Source organism: Phaenicophaeus curvirostris, chromosome 14 (assembly GCF_032191515.1).
Source record: "Phaenicophaeus curvirostris isolate KB17595 chromosome 14, BPBGC_Pcur_1.0, whole genome shotgun sequence".
In the NCBI taxonomy this organism is placed as follows: Eukaryota; Metazoa; Chordata; class Aves; order Cuculiformes; family Cuculidae; genus Phaenicophaeus; species Phaenicophaeus curvirostris.
The window spans coordinates 1,930,143-1,952,614 of NC_091405.1; the positions used below are offsets into that span (position 1 = coordinate 1,930,143).

At 40.3% G+C, this 22,472-nt stretch overlaps 1 protein-coding gene across 7 annotated transcripts in view; it reads right to left on the bottom strand.

The window, feature by feature from the left end:
- WWOX (WW domain containing oxidoreductase) overlaps positions 1 to 22,472 on the bottom strand; it is a 546,141-nt gene that overhangs the window by 242,777 nt on the left and 280,892 nt on the right. For 2 of the 7 annotated variants that reach the window (XM_069868321.1, XM_069868320.1), the window contains exon 9: positions 16,302 to 16,407. The exons of the other annotated variants lie outside the window; for them this stretch is intronic. In XM_069868321.1, coding sequence (XP_069724422.1) covers positions 16,302 to 16,407 — 106 coding nt within the window. The remainder of the gene's footprint in view (positions 1 to 16,301; positions 16,408 to 22,472) is intronic. 7 annotated transcript variants of the gene reach the window in all.

Genomic DNA, 22,472 nt, shown 5'->3' on the forward strand with positions numbered 1-22,472 from the left:
TATGTTCCAGTCTTCTAACTTCATTAGATGAAACACGCTCAGCACCTTTACCAAAAAATTGTTACCTATCATGAAAATTGTATTGATGTATGTATTGAAAAAAACATTTACACATCTTTTTTGTCAGACAGCAAAGGTGCGCAGGATGCAGTCTCCCATCTCCAGCTTTTTGCACAATTCACCATAACACTTGAATGTGCCTCTGAGATGGCTGTGAGAAAGAAATTTGTCAGAGAAGAGATCAAGTATTCAGGTGAGTCGGAGGCTGTGGCGCAACTTTTGCTCTCAAGTGTAGTTTCAGTGGTTACCTTATTTTCTAAAACACTTGAGCAGTGAATTTCAAATTCAGTGCAACACAACAAGTTCCTCCGAGGTTCACAGTCATGCACTGAGTAGGCTGGACAACTCTGATCCCCAGCATCCTTCCAGTTCCCTGTGATTTCTCTAGGTACCCACACGTACAGTATAATAGAAAGGTTCCTGTGCTTACTGGAGCAACATGCCCTATTAGTCGTTCTTTTCAAAAAGAGAAAGAGGCAAAGTGAAGTTCCTGAACTCCCAGACAATGTATTGCCCATATTCAGAGGCAGTGAGAGACAGAAATGTCTTTTAAGAAGACAAATTAACAATATTAAGAGGACGAGAAACATTTGCACCACATCATTCAATGTTGCACAAAAGCACAAGGAGGAATTGTATGGAGTCAGTAATACATGGGGAGAAAAATCACATGATTTAATTTAACTTACTGGGAACAGATTCAACTCTGCCGTATTCAGTGTTATTGACAAGCATTATATTCAGGAAAGTGATGGTTAAAAGCAAATGAATGAGAACACTGTATCGCCAGCAAGAGAATTCACTCTAGAGCTGCTGCTGCACCGAGAATAAGGGGATGGAATGGGGAGCAGCAAGTAGAGAAGTGTCGATAAAAGGCACTCAAAAACACAATAAGAAAAGAAATGAAAACTTAATTGAAGAAAAAATATTTTACACTGTTGCTCAATCTTTCCAAATAGGTTGTGGCAGTCCATCCGTTCCCATCCAATCTCTTACATTTTGCAAACCAGCATCTTTTAGGAAATCATACACTTAGGGTACTTTAAATTTTAAATTCCAATTCTTTTACTGGCAAAAATAATGCGTAATATGTATTTGGTAGTGCCAGATAAAAGGGTTTGTATAGTATGAGAGGAATGTCACATCCATCCTCTTTTGCGTATGCATCACATAATAGCCTGTTTTATATAGGACATAAGACCTTTTCAAAAAGGGCCTGGAATGAATAATGTACTATGGAGTTGTGTATGTCATCACAGATAATAGAAGAGTCTCTTGCACCATGTATTAGTGAGGAGAGATCTCCTCTGCAATTCTATCATCACATAAAACACCTTCCAAAATTGTCATAGTCAGGGCAGACCAAGCATTTCAATTTTTCATCATCTTATTTCTAGTTTTCCTTCCTCTCACGTTGAGCATTGTCAACAGGACTTCAGACGCTAGCGCACACCATTTAGCACAGAGAGTAAAGCACAGAACAGCAAATCATTTCAATAGCAGCTGTCCACTTTTCCATCTTCCCAAGGATGCTAATTTGGATGGTGCGGTCTAGTTCACAATAACATTTATTTCCCATCGACAGTAAACTAAGGAACAAGCAAAGTGCAATGTATTATTCCAGATGGCTTCCAGCATCTCACACAGCGAAAAGGGATAGAACCTCATATCACTGCAATTCAAAGGGGGGCATGAGTTTTGCTTCTTCTCAAAGCCTTAACACCTCCAGCTTTCCAAGAAGAAACTAAAACATTGTTTGTATGCTGAAAACCCACGTAATTCCAGAGGCAAGAAGTTTGGCCCTCCTCTTGCATTTCCCTATTATGCCGATGTTGAAAAGCTCCATTTTTTTCCATGGAACAGTGAACATTTATACAATCATTAAAAGCTCATCTTGCACCATATTTTTATCCTTCTCAGTTTTAATACATTTTTATAATTGCATTGAGGATATTCTAACCCTGTTTTTAGTGCAACAATAAAATTTATGAACCATGACAAACGTATCGCACCGAAGACCACCCGAAGAATAACAATGTGTGTGTCAATAGGAGGAACCTGGGCTGCTGCTCCAGAGGAAGTTGGGATTTGGGGAAGGGGGGGGGTGAAAATATTTAAGACAGTACTCCCTTGATAACTGTGAAATGGTAAGAAGATCACACGTTTTTTTCCACAGCAAAATGAAACGTGATGTTGTAAAAGACAATTTTTTTAACAAGATGCTGTGTAGACAAGTTTAGTTGTAATGAGATTTTGAATTAAAAGAATTTAGTCCATACGCAGATTTTACTGATTTCATCATCGTGTTTTCTCGACCATAAGTGTGATATTTAAATACCCTACAGCTCTTGCTGCACCAGACTTCTTTCCAAACCTATTTCTAATATCTCTGTTTTCACCGTGCACATTCCCACACAGCCCCACTGCTCTGTGGCTGCGGACACCCCACTGCACCGGCGATGATGTGCTCAAAAGTAAATGCTTCTCAATTAGAAAACCCTTAGAACTAGATCTTATTAGAAGAGCATTTAAACATACAGTCACTAAAGAAAATGCCTGAGAACTCCTAATTTCCTAAATTCTAATGTTGTTTAAAACCGGTATTTTCTAATTAAATATGGTGTGTGTTTGTGTGTGTGTGTTTATTTCTGGAGTTTCCTTGGTGCTTCTTAATATAATACCATATGTAAATCATGAAAATGAGGGGGTCGAGAAAATCCATTTTTATACTTGAAGTTCCCAGATTATTCTAAGTCTCCCAAACACATCACTTTGTTTTCTCCAAATAAGAAAAAAGAAACAAACAAAAAACTATCCTGATCTGGTTCACACCAAAGTAAGGATAAGCCACCCAATTTTTTAAGCAGTTATTGTGCCAAAATGGATTGAAAAGGTATTGTAGATACAAGAATACATAAATGAAATGCATCCCACTGGAAAAGCTTTTTTGCTCACATTGTCATTTACAGCTTCTGAATTAATAGACCAAGAAAGGCACCACAGGCACCAACAAAATGCAGTAAAACCATTGGCAGCCAGTGGTGTCTCAAAGTTTAATTCCCCCGGGGAGAAAAGGACACTGCCTAATCTGTATTCAGTCCTGACATTGTCCACATCTGATATGGAACATTAGCTACTAACTCTCTCAATAGACTAGTGTCCTTCAGTTTATATTACTTTATGTTAATAGTAGAAAAATTACACACAACATCATTTATCATTGTTATACTGTACTATACAACCCATAGCTTATTTTAATATATTTATTTACCCCTAAGAAGTACAGAAATTTTAAACATATATCTCTAAATCTATATAAATTTAAAGATAAACTTAGAGTGCAAGAACCAGCTATAAAAAGGGTATTTCTCTTAAAAATGTGTTTTAATTGTACAAATAATCTAGTGATTGTACAGATAATCCCTTCAATATGAGAAAATCACATTATTTGTGTTATACGTCCTACAAATCGGTACATAAAACAGGGTTGCACCTTAATCATAATTTATCTTTTGTTTTTTTTTCCCAGGTCCACTGCTGCCAGCAGCTCTGTTGCTCCGTTTTCACATCCTTCTCACTCAGCTCTCTGCCCTTACATTATTTACCTGGAGTGCAGGTAGGCAAGCTCAGTCCCCATTTAAGGTGAAAACACAATGCCGTTCATGAATCAACAAAGAACAAGGATTTTTTTTTTTTTTTTCTGGACTACAATCTATATCTCGACGCATCTAAATTTTAATCAGTTGGTTTACAAGCACTCCTGCAGGCAGTGACATGTGCTGTTTGCCTGGACTGTCCAGAAAAGAAAAAAAGACAACAATGATGAAGAAGAGAGAGAGAAATTGATACTCTATTATATTTTAACTTTAGTTTTTTAAACCTAAGGAAAAAAAAAAACTAAGGAAAAAAAAGCTTATGAATGATGGATTTGTTTTTCAGAGGCGGTAATTAGCTACAATTGTCCATCCTCACTGAAGTTCAGGTAATAATTCCTATATCAAATTCAGATTTTTATTTTTTTTTTGAAATGAGGACTGTTTTTACTTAATTTCCAACAGAATTATTCATCTTAATATCAAGGTTCAAGTAATGGAAAATATAACACAGACACAAATACATTTTTTCCCAACAGTTAGTATTCTTCCCATCATAAAATTCCATCCTATTTCCACGATGAATTTGTGCAATTTCAGTATCCAGTCTTTGGCTCTTATTCCACCCAAACTTCTCCATCGTGCCTCAGTGCTGCAGGAGAACTCATTAAAGTCCGACTGGTTTTAGAACAATTGCTCCCTATTGAGTGGAAGTTAAGTAGAGCAACTGACAATACTAGATTGTCTTTGGACAGTCAACACCCTTTGGTTTTACTCCTTAACAATGAACAGGTTTGCTAAACTGCACTGAAAACAAAGGAAAACCAAGGAAACCTCTCATATGTGTGACAAGAATTAAGATAATTAAGAATTAAGCCTGTCTCTAAAAATATTCAGCGAGACATTTTCTCAGGTCAGATGGTTTCAGGTAGCTTTACTAAGCAAGACTACTTGACAGTTCCCCAGGTGCAAACCAGGCTCAGGTTCTGACACCCTGTTGAATCCTGCAGCATTTGTCAAGAACTGACGGCCACAGCTTCCTTGTGGCAAGGAGAGCAGGTTACTAAAGAACCTCTTTTGTCATAAAACACCAGAAGGATCAGATCCTTAAACAGTCAAAATTTCCATTTCACAGCAGTTTTTTTCCGAGTAAGAACAGAGCGATAAATTCAATATTCGACCTTAGAATTGGTGGGGTGGCGACAAGAGAATATATTCCATCCAATGGTGGTTTTAATATACTTGAAAGTGTAGAGACATGGTCACACTTAGGATTATTTTTAAACTAGAATAAAATTCAAAACAAATCGGGTCATACTTGGATATTGTCTGTTCACAAAAAAACAATTAAACACTACAATTAAAGAGCAGAGAGTGAAGACAAATGCTACCATAACTGCACCAGCTTCTATTCACAAACAGGATCAACTTTCCGCTGCTGGTGGTCATTCATTATTAGTGCTACAACCATTACAGTGAAAAACCCTCTATCAGGATAAAAGACATGCAGAAAAATCAGTTTATACTGTGGTGCACATATCGATATGTTTTCTAGCAAAATGAAGGCAGACAGACAGACAGGCTGGCAGACAGACGTTCCTGCTTGCTCATTCATTAAGGTCATCTCCTGACCCGCCTGCCACTAAGGAAAAGGCAACAGCTGCTTCCAGTATCGGCAGAAAGAATGATGGAAGGGAATTAATCCACAGATGGAGACCAGCACCTGAAGGGACCAGTCTGGTGAGCAACAACAGTTTGTGCCTGAGAAACACACTTAAATGTTACCATATGGAGCGCTAACAGGAGACAGAGGGGAATGAAAAACTCTACACATCGTGTTATTGCCACAAACGCTTAAGTATCTTATTATTGATAAGGATAGCAAAAAGACTGCCTAAGCATTTCTGATTTAGAATTCATAAGCCATCAAATTAGTTAAGATGATTAAATTCCTGAGGTACACGGAAAGATTCCACCCAAATAAAACAGCGTAAAATCAGATTGCAAGAGAACAGAGCTCAGAGACGCAACAGCCCCATTAAAATCTGAATCAATTCCCCCTGCGTGCTATATCTTTCAGACTGAAGATGCATCAGCTGTTCAGCTGATAGGACACTTCATGTTAGTCAGAAGGCTGAAAAGCTGCAATCATGTTTTATTAAAATAACTACACTTACTGGGCTGAGGGGGAGCACTGGAGGCCAGAGAATAAGAACAATTAACTTCACATCTCTGAACTTTTCCATTTAGTATTTGCAGCTCAGACACAAAAATGTGAGTGTCCATCTTTATTGGAATGCATTTTCTATGCACAGCTTCGGGGTCCTCAGGATGGGAAGAAACAGAGCTGCGCTAGCAGATATGCTGAAAAATAAAGCTCAGATCTATTGACAACGACGGAGGACTGCACAGCAAATATTTGGAGATCAGTGGCCAGTTTCATCTCTCCCTTAAGAGCCATAAAACTCACTAAAATAAAGAAAACAACTGCTTGCAGTTAGGCAGCCTGTGTCCTGCAGTACCGAGGGCTGCGTACAGCCAGAATCACGCCCAGGCAAAGAGAAAACCTTTCTTTCCCACTGAAAAACCTCTCTTTCCCACCCAAAAACCTCTCTTTCCCACCCAAACCTCTCTTTCCCACCCGGAGTGCCGGCTGGGGCAGAATCAGCCAGGCAGTTTCCACTCTCCCAGCTCTGGGCGGGTTACGGGGCCGCCGGGGGCTTCTTTGGGCATTTTGCCACAGCAAGAGATTCCAGATGGAACGAAACGGATGGTGCGGCTGCCACTTCTGCCAACAGGTAGGTGAGAGAGAGCCACCCCACACAGCCTCCCTCCTCGCCCACGGTTACCCCGTGCTGCTCAGCAGAAGCGGTTCAGAGCCCGTAACGAGCACGTTCCCGTTGCAGAATGAATCAAGAGGCTTTTCTTGATTCGTGCTCCCTGGAGTGCGCCCCAGGTTACCAGCTCTGGGATCATCAGATTAAGGAGTAAGTGTGTATACACTTCTACTTCTGAGGCTTTTAGTGTTTACATTAAAAACAGCATTTTAAAGTAGTTTTAGAAGAAAGATGTCAATAGATTGCAAAACCGAGGCTCAGGGAAGCAAGATTTTGGCTTGCTCGGTGAGGAGGAAAGGTTTACCCACTGTAAACGTACCTCTACAGGTCAAAAGGTTAAAAAAGCTTCACTCCAAAAGAAAAATTTGGAGGTTCTTTCCTGATTATGATTTAATCACCTTAATTTATTACCACACAGAAAATAAGCCAGTGTACATAAAAGATAATCTTAACTGCCTAGGAATTTATTCAAATACTCAGAAGTTAAAATAATTTCTGTGCTGTTCACTGATCATTGAGTGAACATGAGATGGACAGAAGGAAGTTTGAGGTATGATTTGAATATCTGCGAAATATAACTCCTAGTTTATATAAGTCAAAGAGGTTTTCCCTGTTTACGTATTCAAATCTGTACAATATGAAGGAAGACATATTTCAAGATGAGATTCTGTGAGGAAATTCTGCTCCTGGAGTAACTAAAATGAGGGTCAAAGAAATACACAGAATTTTGCCTGCCCTGTTTTCTTCATATGCAGGTTCTATTAATGGGGAACTGATCCAGCTGAGGCAGGAGAAACAAGCTGTTCTACAAACCCAAAACGCGACATTGCCTTCTTCAAGAAGCACCTTTTATAAATTGTTTCACAAAATCCCTGTTCTCCAGCTCCAACTGGGGAACCAAGTCTTTCCCACTCCTTTCACATCGATTCTGCATCAGGTGCTCAGGTGGGGATGTGGGTGCTGGGAAGCGTTTTTGCCCTTGTCAGGCGGTGCCAATCTGCATGACCGTGCCTTGCTAACAAAAAGGAAGCATCCAGTCATAATTTCCAAGCATCTTCTCTATTAGCTGGGGGCAGGGAGGCAATGTTTAAGTACATCAACTATGTCTCTTTAATTAGGTCATTAATCATGGTCCTTCAGAGCTCCTGGGATTCTTCTTTTTTTTTTTTTTCAAACTCCATATGCTTAAGCTCTAGAAAAAAGTTCTCAGCTCTGACACCAGTAAAATACATTTACCATTCCTATCAGAACAATAATCTGCATATTGTCCTCCTGTTTCCATTCCTCCATGCACAAGTTCTCACCGGTGCCCTGGCTGTTCCTCTCTGATCCCATCCAAGAATAAGGCACAGAGCTCCTTCCCCACACCCCAGGGGAAGCTCTGCTCTCGGCTGCAATGAGGTAAATCCCGAGAAACTTATTTACATCAGTGAAGTCACCCAGAGGTCACAGAGAACTCCTTCGCTTTCCTTCACTTCATCCTTCTGCTCTATCCATTACTTACATCTTTCAAAACATGTGCTGTGAACTGCAGTGTGTGCAGCAGAACTCTGTTTCCAAAATGATTCACAGTTTGAAATGTGGCTTTAGAAAAATTCTGCACAAAAGCTGCGCTGCCAAAACTTGCATTGGCTCATGGAAAGTAAAACTACTTCTGACCAGATTATGAGACTGAAAGGGAGCAGCCCATCTTCTAAATTTAAGCTATTTAACACAGATCACTGAATTATATCCGATTTCTTCTTCTCCCCCTCTACAATACTACTGCTTCTGTATAGTACTGTAAATCAATGTGAACAGAGAACTGGAAACTCAACTCAGCTGCAAATCCCACAGAACTTTACCCAGCTCAGAACTGCAGGTACTGAAGCTGATTTTTGCCCCCTAATAAGGATAGTGTATGTAACCACAACCCTATGTGCCAGCAGACAAAGAAACCCACCTTTGCAAACCTGAAGATTATCTTCCAGCTAGGTTAAAGCCACTGGCAAATAAGTAAAAAAATGCCATTAAAATGACAATTTTACATGCATAAGACAATTTTTACATGTCCCTTGTAGTACCTCATGAGTCAGAGTGGCGGTACCTAGAAACAGCCTTGATTTTCTATCTACAGGTAGGTGGAACTGAGGTGAGGGTAGCGCAGAGATATTCCACGCTCACAGCACACGCTGGTATCAGGGACACGAAATGACAACAGCAGCCTCCCCAAATGTGACTCCAAGCAATGATCCTGAGATAGAAGGCAGGCTGCCAAAAATGAACAGTTATATTAGGCTTTTTGTAGTTTTTTTAATAATTTGCAATGGCACAGAAGATGAGTGGGCATTTACTCCATTTCAGCATGAGTTTTATTATTTTCATTTTAATTTAATAATAGCCTAATCCTAGAATGTGCTGAGCATCCGCAACTTCTAGTGACTTCAGTGTGAGTGGTATAGGTCTGCGTCTCAGAACTGGGCCCCCAAATCCATGATTTTCAGCTTATTTCACTTTCTATACTGTGCTATCTACTTCTTTCAAGACATTTTGTAAGCGGCAATGCCTGGCTCCACCATGGACTAGGATGGACTGCACTGAGTTGCTTCCAAAATAACAGAAGCATGCGGCGATGCAGTAGCCCAGACAGTCAATAATTCTAAGCTGATGGAAGAAATGAAAGAGAACGGGCAGATGCGAGAAGCACAGGAAGAAGAATAGCAGCAGGAAAGAGCAGCACCCAGCATACATCCAGGCAGAAGAACTGTAAAGACGTGAATGAAATAAAGAAACACATGGAGGCAGATTCTTAAACCGTAGATACAATGTTACAGTTGCAGTGACAGAGGCAGAAAATCTTCACCGACTGAATCTCCTTTCCACAGAGTTTAAGCTCTGAAAAGACAGGAGAGCACAGAGAAAAAGAGATAAGGAGCAAAAATGAAAATTAAAAGACAGAAAGTGCTGTATAGGAAGGATAGAAATAATAGTATTGCTCTTTGAGGCTGGTAACAGTGCCCATGAAGTAGCCTGCATCTGTTTCAGTTCTTGTTTGCGGGCCTGTTTCTGGAGATTCAGAGCAGCTGTGAGTAAACGCTGAGCACAGGACAGAGGTGGGAACTGCCCGGACCCAGAAGACAGTTGGAGTGGGACCACAGCGCCCCGACCTCCTGCTGGTGAGACAGTTTATACTGGGGAACTACTGCTGACATTACTTTGTGATTTTACTCGGTGTAACTGCTGGTGAAGGTCATTTCATCTTACTTTGCCTAATTCTGGACAGCCAGTCATACCATGTTATTGTTTTTATATATTATTATAGAATTAGTTTTATAGCTCTTATTTCTCAATTAGTGCATCCCCTTCAGGCAGCTACTGCCTTTGTTGTTCAGTTTCTTCCCACATGAAGCCACCATTGCCATCTCCAACTCATGCGATGAGAAAATGCACAGAAACCTCTCAGTGATCGTTTTTGGCAAGGGTTGACTTCTAAATGCAAACCATAGCCAGGACACCTGAAAGGAAACTCCTCACCTGTTCTGTGGAAATAACAGCCAGAAGCCTGTACTTTCTAATGGAAAGGCAAATGAGACAGATGAGGACAACATATCTGAAACGTGAGGAACAGTAGTAGATCAGTTCCATTCGCACAAAATACAAAGCTTTCTGCTTAACTTAAAACCAGTACCTGCAAACATGAGACTCAAGTACTACCACCATCGTTCTTGGCAACTCGATATGAAGCAGCCGTAAGGAATGCCAAACAGGAAAGTAATCATCAAAATAAAAACAAGCTTTGAAACAGTAATTGCAACTACACAGCATGCACTCAAAGATACTGATGGCAACAGAGAATATTGTTACAGCATCCTTCTTTTAACACACATGACATATCTGCATACTTCTTGTGTACTGTTACCACTGACCCGATGTCCTATCAACAAAACCCATGAACTCCAATGTAAATGCCAACAGATCCTACATCTCAGATTTCTTTTCACCTGCATTAAAAGTTAAAAACTTAGTTCCACGCAAAAGACAACAAATGTCTCCAACACAATCAAGGTCAGGTCAGTACTTAGTCTGTGGCAAAAATAAGCCTGAAATTCAGCTTTGTGCTACGTCATGACGGTAGAAACTTTGATGAATGTCTCTGTAATATCTAGAACAGATTTTCCCCACATCATCTGGGATAAATACCATCTTCTTAATGGTATTTGATCATATAATCTTCTTAATACCATCTTATTCACCCATATGAAATATGAAAGGCAAACACCTAGGCATTGGTTTCATTTACTTCAGAGGCTTGAATAGGATTTTTAGATATTATCAGTAAAATAAACCTGGGACTTGGCTGTTGTATGTTTACTTAGAATGCCTCTAGAAAAAAAAAAATCTTGATTGGGAGGATTGGAATGATGAGAAGGCTACTGTTCCAGAAGCTGTAACTCCTTCCCCAGCACCCTGATGCACAGGAACTCCAGGTCCCAGCATTAAACTCCAATAAACAGGGAATAGCCTAAAATACTATGCAGGCAAATTGAAGGAGTAATTTGGCATCTCAACATCCTTGAGCCACAAGGTAAAAGCTGGTGGGGGTTATTGAAAAGCAAAAAGAAACATAGATTAAGAAAGGAAACACGGCTTAAGAAAAGAAACGTGCTTTTACCACAGTGAAATAAAAATGCTTTACAAATAGCTATTGGCAAAAATTGAATAAAGTAACAGCTTTCTTAATAATCCTGTTCTAATATGACTGCCAGAATAGAAATATTTTTGTGGTATCTCTATCTATAATTAATTCATCAGGACAAATAATAATATGCATTTACCAAAGGATTTCTGAAAACAAGCAAACAAAAAAGCTTTCCTAAGAAGAAGGAGGGAACAAAACCAAGTTAATAAATCATTCTGCCTCAGATGTCTGAAGGATGTGTTACTGATGTTGTTTTACAGTTTCAGTAGTTTCATAGCTACCAGCTTGGTCTGCCACCAAATTACAACAGCCTTTCAAAGAATTCTCCCTGACTACTTACAGAGTGGGTGTTTGTCTCTTTTTCTTTCAAAGCAAAGCTTTCCTTCTAGAGACACTTATTGAGCAGGTTTTGCCTGACCTACGGATTAATCAGAATTTAAATACTACGTTATTTCAACAGGCACTTCTAATATCTGTGTTTCCTGCCATGAAATGCAATTAGGGAAAATTAATTTACCAGGGGAGCTCTGAAGCTTTACCTTCTTCCCCACTGCTATTTGCACAAGGTGAGACGCAAATGTAATTCCCTTCTATTCCAAGTCTATCAGGGCTATCTCCCCCAGACTGCCCCAGAGCAGGAAACGTCACCCGGCATTTGGAAAGCTCACAAACGTGACATTTTCCCAGTAAAACTCTACTGTGGCAGTCAGCTCCGATAGGTTTGTCATCGCTAATGAAAACAATTGGAAATACACTGAACATCTTGCTTCATGACTTAAATCAGTCTCTAACTGTATTACAGATGCAAGCCAGCGCTCCAGGACAGATTATCTCCCTGGGAGTCTCCGATGGACCTTTGCTGTTTGTAAATGCGGCAGGTACTCCCCGTTGTCAGACAGGATAACAAACGAGGTGCACCCCAGCTCACGTCCTTTGTATCGGTTTTCATGTTATCTTCTTAAGCGATAGCATTCTTTCTTTTTCAACATTGATTTTGATTCGGAGGCCACATAATATTCAGCTGAAGAGCAATTATTTTTGTAACCACGGAATCATTGCATTGAAAGGGATCTCAAAGCCCACCCAGTCCCATCCCCTGCCCTGGGCAGGGACACCTCCCACTGGATCCAGTTGCTCCAAGCCCCATCCAACCTGGCCTTGAACCCCTCCAGGGATGGGGCAGCCACCACTGCTCTGGGCAGCCAGGGCCAGGGCCTCCCCACCCTCACAGCAAAACATTTCTTCCTAAGATCTCATCTCATTCCCCTCTCTTTCACCTGAAAACTGTTCCCCCTCATCCTCTCCCTGCACACCCTGACCAAGAGCCCCTCCCAGCTTTCCTGAAGCCCCTTTCAGCACTGGAAGTTGCTCTAAGGTCTCCCTGGAGCCTTCCCTTCTCCAGGCTGGACAACCCCAACTCTCTCAGCCTGTCCTTGTACAGGAGGATTTGAAAAATCAGCTTCCGAAATCTTTTTACAGCCTGGACTCCAAGCTTCATAGGCTGACAGCTGAAATCCCTGTTACGCAGGTTATCAGGCGACAGCACTGGAGAAACACCTTGAATCCTCAGCGTGGCAGAGGCAGCCTCCCTTCGGCAATCGGATTTCCAGGATTTCCCCTGTGAAACAAAGGCCAGAGCAGACTGCAGGAATGAGTTACAGAACTATGTTCTGTTTAACTCAATGGTGTCAGGCCTATAACGTGCCCTTTCTATCTATAGTTTATTTTAACACATATCAAGAAGACAGAAAATTAGTGATCAATGTAGAAGGGAGCAGGAGGTTTCATTATAAATTAATGTAGGAAGACTCAGATTTCAATGATGAACTGAACATGAATCTTAAAAATTGTCTGTCTTTATGAAACAGATGAAAATTATTACAGTATATAACTTTTTGGTGACATTTTACTGCAAAGGGCATATTGTTACAAAATTCAGCAATGCTGTAGCTAACAGAAATACTGCAGGCAAAGATAAGATTATTTATGTAACATGATAAAACATGAAACATGGATGTACTGGGTTGCAGAGTGGGAAAAATGCTTTGCCCTGCTCTGAAGTGAGGCCTCCTGTTAAATCAAGGAGTGGCACAGACGTGAATTGTTTGGAGCCCAGATTACACAACAGTAGCCAGCAGTCCAACCCAGGCCAGGCAGCTGCGGTCTGGGGCTCCTAAACCAGTGGAAATAAAAAAAAAAAAAAGAAGAAGAAGAAAGAAGGACAAAGAGCAGGAAATGTTGAGAGAACTTCACTGTAGTGGTGGTTTTCTAAATCCAAACTGCCCCTGCCGCAACATGAGAATGCACCAATAAAGGGATGAAGAGATCACCTACTGAAACTAAAACAGAATGAAAACCAACAACTGTGAGTTGTGACATTGCAACTCAGAGCTGGTGGGAGACTGTAGCAGAGTATTTCTGCTCCCCAGGCCAGAGTTGAAGAAAACTCACCATTCAGCATTGACCCTGGCTTAATATTTCTGGAGGCCTGGAATTAAATCCAGATTCTGGGATATTTCTAAGATGGAAAGAACACATCCACCAATTGACTCACAGATATACATGACATACATGATTAAGTCCTAAGGAATAAACACTAGAACACAGAAAGTTCAGAGGTAACAGAAAAAAAAACATTTGGCAGAATAACCGAATCCTTATCAGCTCAACGAATCTTGGATATACAATGATTTTTAAAAAATAAACCCCACATATCAAAACCAGGTTGACTTACATGCATAAAATTTGGTCAAACTCTGCTGGACACATTTCTCTAACGCAAATGTGATGGAGGAAATAGATTTTCACATAAAACTAAGGTCAAAATTAGGTTTATCTTGGAACTCCAATTTTAGTTTTACCTAAGAAAATATTTTCCCATCTGTAAGTTTTCAACACTATTCTTGCTAGAGCTGTAGAACTGAATTCAGATATAAACTACTTGCTCTTCTTAATTAGTCAAACCTATATTCGATCTTTTTCTGTTGTTTTTGTTTCTCTTCCCTTGTCCTTCCTTCCTACCTTGCCAGGATAAACCATTCTGTTACATTCACAGGCTTCAGCTCTACTCATACCACTGTGATTTCTTTTAAACAAACAAAGAGACGTTAAAGGAAAGAAAAACAGTGAGAACCACCTGCAAACTATTATAAATCCTAAACCCACCCACGCAGCTTGTAAGTTATAAGTAAATGAAAGCAAGAAGATTCAAAAAGAGAAATAAAGGGGAGTTTGTTTCTATAAATGCTACATGAACAGATCATGCTAAGATCTTTAAGAAAATATTTTTACAGGTTTTGGTCGTGTGCAAAGTACAATTTCAATTCCCTCCTTTGGCTGGAGAGGGTTGAACACCATCCCCATTATCTCAGATGTTCCTGATGGGCTAAATACTTACTGGATGTAGATCACCTGATCCCAGTCGTGTACCAGCCTCTGCCCTAGCAAAGAGTCATGGAATTTGTAATGTTATCACACTGCTGTTTCTGTCCTTATCGCTGCCTGAACACAACTGAGAGAAACTGGTCAAACAAATCAAGCCATTGTATTTTTCTTACACTTGAGAAAAGCTTTGCTGTCTCTCTCGCCTCATCATGAATAACAACTCATTACTTATCCCTGAAAACTTTCTTCTGGAGAAAACAGAAAGCCTAAGTCATAAGCTCTATTCTAGACAAGCACCATACCAAGACCTTCTGCACTGATGCAGTTCCACCAAAAGTAACTCTTTTAGGGGCAGAAATGAATATTGCTCAGTTACAAACTACCTTCTAAGGGTTAACCATAACAGCAGGCACAACCCCAGAGGTGCTATCATGTTTTTGTGCATCCAGAGGAATTCTGCTATGGACATGGTAAGCCAGATTTTCACCCAGTAAATATGTAAAGCATTGAAAGTGATCTAAATTATTTTTTCCCTGGAAATAAACATAAAGTATAATAAATTCAGTGTAGTACATTGAGATTTATTATTTCGTTTTTACAACAGATCTACTGGCATTCTGTAAAACTGAGCACCTCCCTAAGATGTCAGTGTAAAAATATACTACTTGAGTATTAAAACACTTATCACTTACATAGTGACTGAACAGAACCCAAGTAAATGAATTAACTCCATTGCCACAGAATGTACTGGAAGAAGTTCAAGATTAGAAAACACAGGATAATTTTTCTTTCACGTAGCTGCCTTGCTGTTCAGCTGCATATAATTTAACATAACTGTGCTTTCGTTTATTATATATAATAATAAAGGCATAATAGAAATACTATAAAGGTAAGAAAATGGTGTAGTATTTGCCTTAATGTAAAATAAACAAAAAGGCACACTTATGAAATATGAATACCAAGAATTAGAATGTCTGAGCCTGGACATACACGAAATACATAAGAATACTGAAATATCCATGTTTAAAAAATTCAGAGAAGTGTTATGAGCAAAGGAGCCAGCCATGAAGGTTTTTGGTCTCAGCTTTCAGCAGGTTAGCACAGATATACACACACGCACACAGAGATATAGATATTTATACAGATATATATATTACTTTGCATGTAAAATTGCCAGCCTTGGGGCATGTCAAATTAGGACCATGCAGCATAACTTGAGCAAGAAGTAAGATAAAATCACAAGGCTTAATACGTATAACAACCAATATTGTTGAGTGTTTACTACCACTTATTTAATTTTATTTATTAGTTTCTTCCCTTTGAACCTTTGTTTTCTACCACAGGGTTTATTTATCTGTTCGTTCTTTTCTTTATTCACTTGTTGTGGAGTGGTATCCGAGCAGTCTTTGGGCAGGATAGCTGTGGATGGAAGCTTCTGTCAAGTTCCGGGTTTATATCAAAACATCGAGGTTCATACGGGTTCACTGCCTGCCTCTCACACTTCCATTTAACCACTGACACAGATACAAATCACCACAACTCTTTGAAACTTTGTAAACCAAATCCAAACCAAACCCAAACTGCGAGCAAAGCTCCATCAGTGGAAGAGCAACAGTTTTGTGCTTTGATTCATTACACAGAGACACCGCTAATTGGGACCTCAGCTTTCTCAAAGCGGATCAGCTGTTACACACCCACTGCTCACTGACAGAGCAGCTGAGTTTATGGAGTCAAAAAGAGTTCACCTACCACAAAGACCAGCTCTTGGTGTTAGCAGCAGAGAAAGACTTTTCATGTAGACCACAAGTCTGACCAACACAGTCCAAGCTCTGGCAGGGAAGGACTTGCCGGCTGTCTGTAAGTCAAAAGGCGCTGCTCAAGTAAACACAACAAATGCTTCAAGAGAGCTCCCTGTCTCCACTAAACTGCTGAGGAGAGGAGCCAAGAAAATTCAGGCAGATTAATAAAAAACAGATGATCAGAGTTACTGGAGGTTGCAGTGCTTTTCATTTAAAAGGATTCTCATTGTTTCTGACCTTGAGTACTCATGGCCTACTCCAAGCTGATTGGGAAGAACACTTTAACCTCACAGCGATGGAGCAACAGACAGTAGGCGCTGCTCTTCAGGCAACAAAGAAAACAGTGTTTAAAAAAAAAAAAGTCACAAATTTCTCCTCCTCTTTGTACAGTCCCTGCCCAGATAGTTGAGGGTAGGTTGCAAGCAGTGTTTGGCTAAATCCAGTGAAAACACTGGGGACTTACTGAATGATTTTAGTTCTTTAAGCTATAAGTACTAATATCAAGTGCTGATAACGACTCACATGCAATTTCCTTTGGGCACATACACACATGTATTTATGATGTGGTTATACACAGCTTTTGTGCACACAATTAATAATGAAACTTGTGATTCAAATGCTCTGGAGCAACAGACTGGCTATAATAGCACACGTAAAATAACATTTCCACTTCCGTATAATCTACCTGGAAGCAGTTATTTACACACTGCACCACAAGATACGGCCATAGGCATGTGTTAAACAAATGTATTCATGAGTATAGATACCATATATGCATGGACACATAAACAGATGCATATGTGTATGAAAATAAATTCCATAGGAAGGCCAATAAAAAAAAAGTTTCCTAAACCTTTGTTATAATTTTTTAGCCCTCATGAGTCTCTGAGTGCAGGGAAGCTTTATTCAGTGTTTGTAGGATCTCCTGCCATTGCACTTTTCTCTCTATCACCTCCTCTCACTGAGAAGAATTTCTACAAGGCTGGCAACTGTGTTTACATGTGAAGATTTTGTAGGTATGTATCTATCTATGTCCCAGAGCTATGAAAAACAGTACTTGAAAGAAATGCCTTAAAAGTTTGAAGTTTTCAATTTTCACTTCTCTATTTGGAACTTGTGGGTTTTGGACAGTTTATTCATTTTATTGTCATGTGTTTCATGAAGTCCTTGTCCAGGCTATTAACTCCAGAACCATTCCAGACATGAAAAATTCCATTTATCTTGTGATTTTTTCATTTGTGAAATACCATCCACTACTTCTAATTTAAGAGACCCTGCACAAGATGTTGCTGGAACCTGAGCTCTCTTGCAGAGCACAGTACGACCAGTGTGTTTGACTTGGTACCTCTACAAGACACACACCACCCCCCTGACCTGTGCTGCTGCTGGGGACCTGGCCACGCTGTGAGGTACAGCTTATCCCTCCCTGGAATAAATCTCCAATGGTGATTATTCCATGCTCGAGCCACCTGTCCTAATGAATAACGCTTCCTGTGTAGCTGCTTCCAGATATTGGAGTTACTTACTCAAGCTTGAAAGACAAGTAGTGAAATTAATAACTGGTGCACACGCTCCTTAAACGGCACAGGGGCAAAACATGGAAAGCAGAATTCATCGCCGTGGCTTTCCTAAGGTAAAGGAAAAGGATTTGTGAGTAGCAGAAAGCCTGCATCAGCATGAACCTGGCCGGGCAGGCAGGTGAGCAGTGCCAGGACTGCGGCTTGGCGTAAATCTAGGTAACTGAATGCTGGTTATAATAATCTTACTTTGAATTTCTGAAAAAGAGAAAGACAGAGACTTACAAAGAGATCAGTGTAGGGTTACATGTGTTGTTTAGTAGCTAAAGGAAACTGAACCAACAGCCCCCTGACCTAATCCATAACGGCACTCGCACCACATTTTCCCAGACTATTGTTATTTTTAAAACCAGAGCTGTTTCAGTAGATGGGTTTGCATGTTACTTAGCTTTTGGAGTTAGAGTACTGTTTATAAAAGAACCCTGGTGAATACACACTAAATGCCTTTGCCAGTCCTTTCCATCAACAGCTCCTCATGAGCCAACAAACTGATGGCTTGGGAGCTTGTGCTGCTTTTTAGCCAAACAGCGCTGGATTGAGGAACTAAAATCTGTAACACAAATACACACATCATAACAAATAACGTCAAAGAAACACACATTTCAACAGCCTCTGGAAACTTAAAAATATGCTTTTCCTGTGTTTGAAGTCGAAACAAGTAAGCAATACTGTTGTCTCCTGAAATTGTTGAGCTTGTTTTTCCTCCAGACCTGCAAAGACCAATTCAGTGACATGCAGAAGAACACAACACATCCAGTCAGCACCTCATCCAGCAACTGCCCCATTACATACAGAGATGAATCTTTGGGTGAATGCCATGATATACTGAAAATGCTTCCCTCTTGAACTTATTTGCTGTGTGACAAGAAGTTGTCTTCATGGAGGTTTAACAACACTACTAAATGCAATTCAAAGGGACATTAAGGGTATCTATAAAGGACCCTGATATGCAGGATGCCTATGTTTAGATTTCTTAATTCAAACTGACTAATTGATTGCTAATGAACTCAAGTTAGCTAGGAGGTTTGTAACAGTAACATCAGCCACTCTGAAAATTATTCCATCAAAGAGAAAGTCAGAAGCATAGAAAAAAAATAGAAAACCCATCAATATCCCCCACTATTTGAATACACCAAAACCATTGTCTTAGAGCCAATGGGACAAGACTGTGCTGGGTGAACACATATAAGCAGGTCCCAGCTGGCACTTCACTTACCCAGCGCTCTCTCCATTAATGCCTCTCCTACCCACCAAAGCTGGTGTGCCCACGTCCTCTCTCTGGCTCAAGTAGTCTGGAAACAAAAGGCATCTGCTTTTATGGCTTTGGTAGCTGGTGACTAGATCTAGTTCAGATACGATAGGACAAAACTGTGTTTCTTTTCCAACACTGCTTGTAACAATAAATCCGCTTTTTAAAAGTTTCATTCTTAGTATTTGTTGTAACAAGAGAACAATGTCTGCCATCTAACCAGCACCTACAGCTGCTTATTTTTATAAAAATATGAAGGCATTCACGTAGCATACAAACTACTGATTTATGCTAATTTAGGAAACACTATGACACCTCCTCCCAGATTTATCCTTCCACTACTTGCTATGGAAGTTCAAAATGTGATTGGATGAGGGGGAACGGCTTTAAGCTGAAAGAGGGGAGATTGAGATGAGATCTTAGGGAGAAATGTTCCCCTGTGAGCATGGTGAGACCCTGGCCCAGGTGTCCCAGAGCAGTGCTGGCTGCCCCATCCCTGGAGGGGTTCAAGGCCAGGTTGGATGGGGCTTGGAGCCCCTGATCCAGTGGGAGGTGTCCCTGCCCATGGCAGGGGGTGGGATTGGATGGGCTTTGAGGTCCCTCCCAACCCAAACCACTCTGTAATATTACGAAAACAGCATTCAGTGCCACTTGACTGCAGCTTTCCCAGAGCAGATCGGTGCCAAATTTCAGTTCCCTCAGGTTTTGCTACAGAAAAAAATGAAAATGCTGCTCGCTGCACTGAACTGGTTTTCTGATATAACTTCCTGCAGAGAATTACTCACACTCCTTTCAGAAACCAACCACCCATTGCCAAAGTGGAGCAACCCAAAAGCCCCTGCTTCTGAACATCATACAGCCACAGCATTTCTTCAGTGCCACAAAACTCCAAATGTTCACATTGACATGCAATTTCTATTTATTCCTTTGTCACTGTTTTCTTGGGACTTGGAGAGAGATTTTCTAGATGCTGTGTTGTGAAGGCCAATTCACACGAAGAGCAATGATTATGATGCTGCCATCTACGAACAAATTGACTCATTTTTTGTTTTCCTTTTTTATTCTAAATGTTTTTTCTTTGTTGGAAAAAATATTCAAGGAAGAAAAGCAAACACTCTTTCCCCCCCAAATCCCAACAGTTGGAATGTTTGCTTTTTTTGGCAGCACTAATATTTATCCCTTACTTAATAGGAATTCTCCCTTGTGTTAAGAACGTTGCTTTTACAGCTCAAAGACCTAAACATGAAGTATGATATCAGTATTCTGTTTTCTCCCTCTCTACACAACTTTGGAGCAGTTACGAAATAGAAAATATTAAAACAAAAATTACTGTCTTTGAGTGTCTGTGAAAATTTATGTACTAAAAAGCAGCTATAAAATTTTTAATGTTTAAATTAATGTTTTATGTTTACAATAAAACCTCTCCAGCCATGAAGGGCTTTTAAAAGCTACATGCTAAATACAAGCAAAACCCAAGCAAACAATAATACTCCTGTGAATCCCAGCTTGAACACACGAAATGGCAAATAAGACTTTTGTGTAGACTTCATCTATTGGAGCGAGTGCAGAGGAGGCCATGAAGCTGATCCAAGGGCTGGAGCACCTCCCGTATGAGGACAGGCTGAGAGAGTTGGGGTTGTTCAGCCTGGAGAAGAGAAGGCTCCAGGACACTTTAGAGGGAAGGCAAACTCTTAGCGCAATAACCTCAATTACTTGCACTGAAATGCAGTGATAAGTTAACACCAGCCACAGCACCGCCCGTTCCCCAGCAGACATGCAGAGCCGTGATCCCCTGCATTCCCCTCACAAACATGGGCATCGCGTTCTTAGTGACCCACTCAGAGCAATCCCATGAACTGAATCACCATCTCTCTCCCTTTTGCAGCTCAGCTTTTTGCGAGTCTCAGTGCAGGAAGACTAACTAAGCCCAAATACATTCAGGAAGAACCAAATATAAATCTGTATCAGAAGCTGAAATGATTTTACAAGACCCCATCAAGGTAATTACAAGTTGATGATACAAATAACTTCCCCTTGGAAGGTCCACGTAAGGGTGACCCGGCATTTAGCATATCTGCATGCTGGACTCCAGCCACCAGAGAGTCTTGAGCTCACCCCTATCAATATCTCGATGACTTGCTTTCATAAACACTGTGCTGAACAAAACCAAAAATATATAAAGCCGCACCATCACCCCAGGCCTGAGAATTAAGTTATCATTTTCAGGGGTTTTTTCCATACACAGACGCATGATGGCTCACAGCCAAATCCTACGCACATAGTTTTAGCTCTTATCCACAGTGCTATCTTCATAAATTAATTTGTTAGCCTTTACTTTGTTCCTAAAGGAGGGATGCAAGAGCACTTTTTTAACTTCATCTTAGTTAGAGGTAGTTGGAAAAATTACGGGAAAGCATTTTAAATGGTGAATATCCTTTTTTCTACTTCCCTACAAAGAGGAGAAACCCACCAAAACCAACTCAAACAATATTTTCATCATTTTCTCTCTTGTTTGCAGTATAAAATATTGCTCATGTCAGCTCTAAATATACTCTAAAGTATATATAACTCAAAAAAAGTCAAAGACAGTTAGAGAGTATAAGCATTAACATACAAGCTTCAATGTTCATTTGGATAATTGAATTAAAATTTACTGTAGTAGATAACAGTGGCTTCACCTTCCTGCGCTTTAAGTCAGTTGTTCCACTAATCACAACCAAGGTGACCTTAGAAGAGGCCAATCTTGCCCAGTTAGGAACTTGCAAGAATAATTGGCAGAGTTGTTTGTAGGAAGAAGGGATGTAGCTTCTGCCTTTGAGTATTGCCAGTTGTCGACAATACTGTAAAACTTAAGAGTTGGATCGGTTTCAGGACAACACTCTCCATTCCTACTGGGCTCTTTGGTAACTTATAGCAACACTTTAGAGCACCAAGACCTTCTTGGTTCTTAAGGTTCCTCTCCCTGAGAATGAGAGAAAATTTTCAAAAATAGGTGCATGCACATATAAAGTGTATAAATGTGCATACAGACAGGTAAATATCTGAACAAGTTTCTGCAGAGAATTTATCAAATTATTATTGCAAAGATCTAGAAAGACAGTTTCCGAGGACTCCTTCTAGAAAAGCTATACACATATTTTGCCTAATTGCAGCCCCATGGAGATGGCTCTGGAGAACCATAGAATCATGGAATGGTTTGGGTTGGAAAGGACCTCAAAGCCCATCCTGTTCCAACCCCCTGCCACAGGCAGGGACACCTCCCACGGGATCAGGGGCTCCAAGCCCCATCCGACAT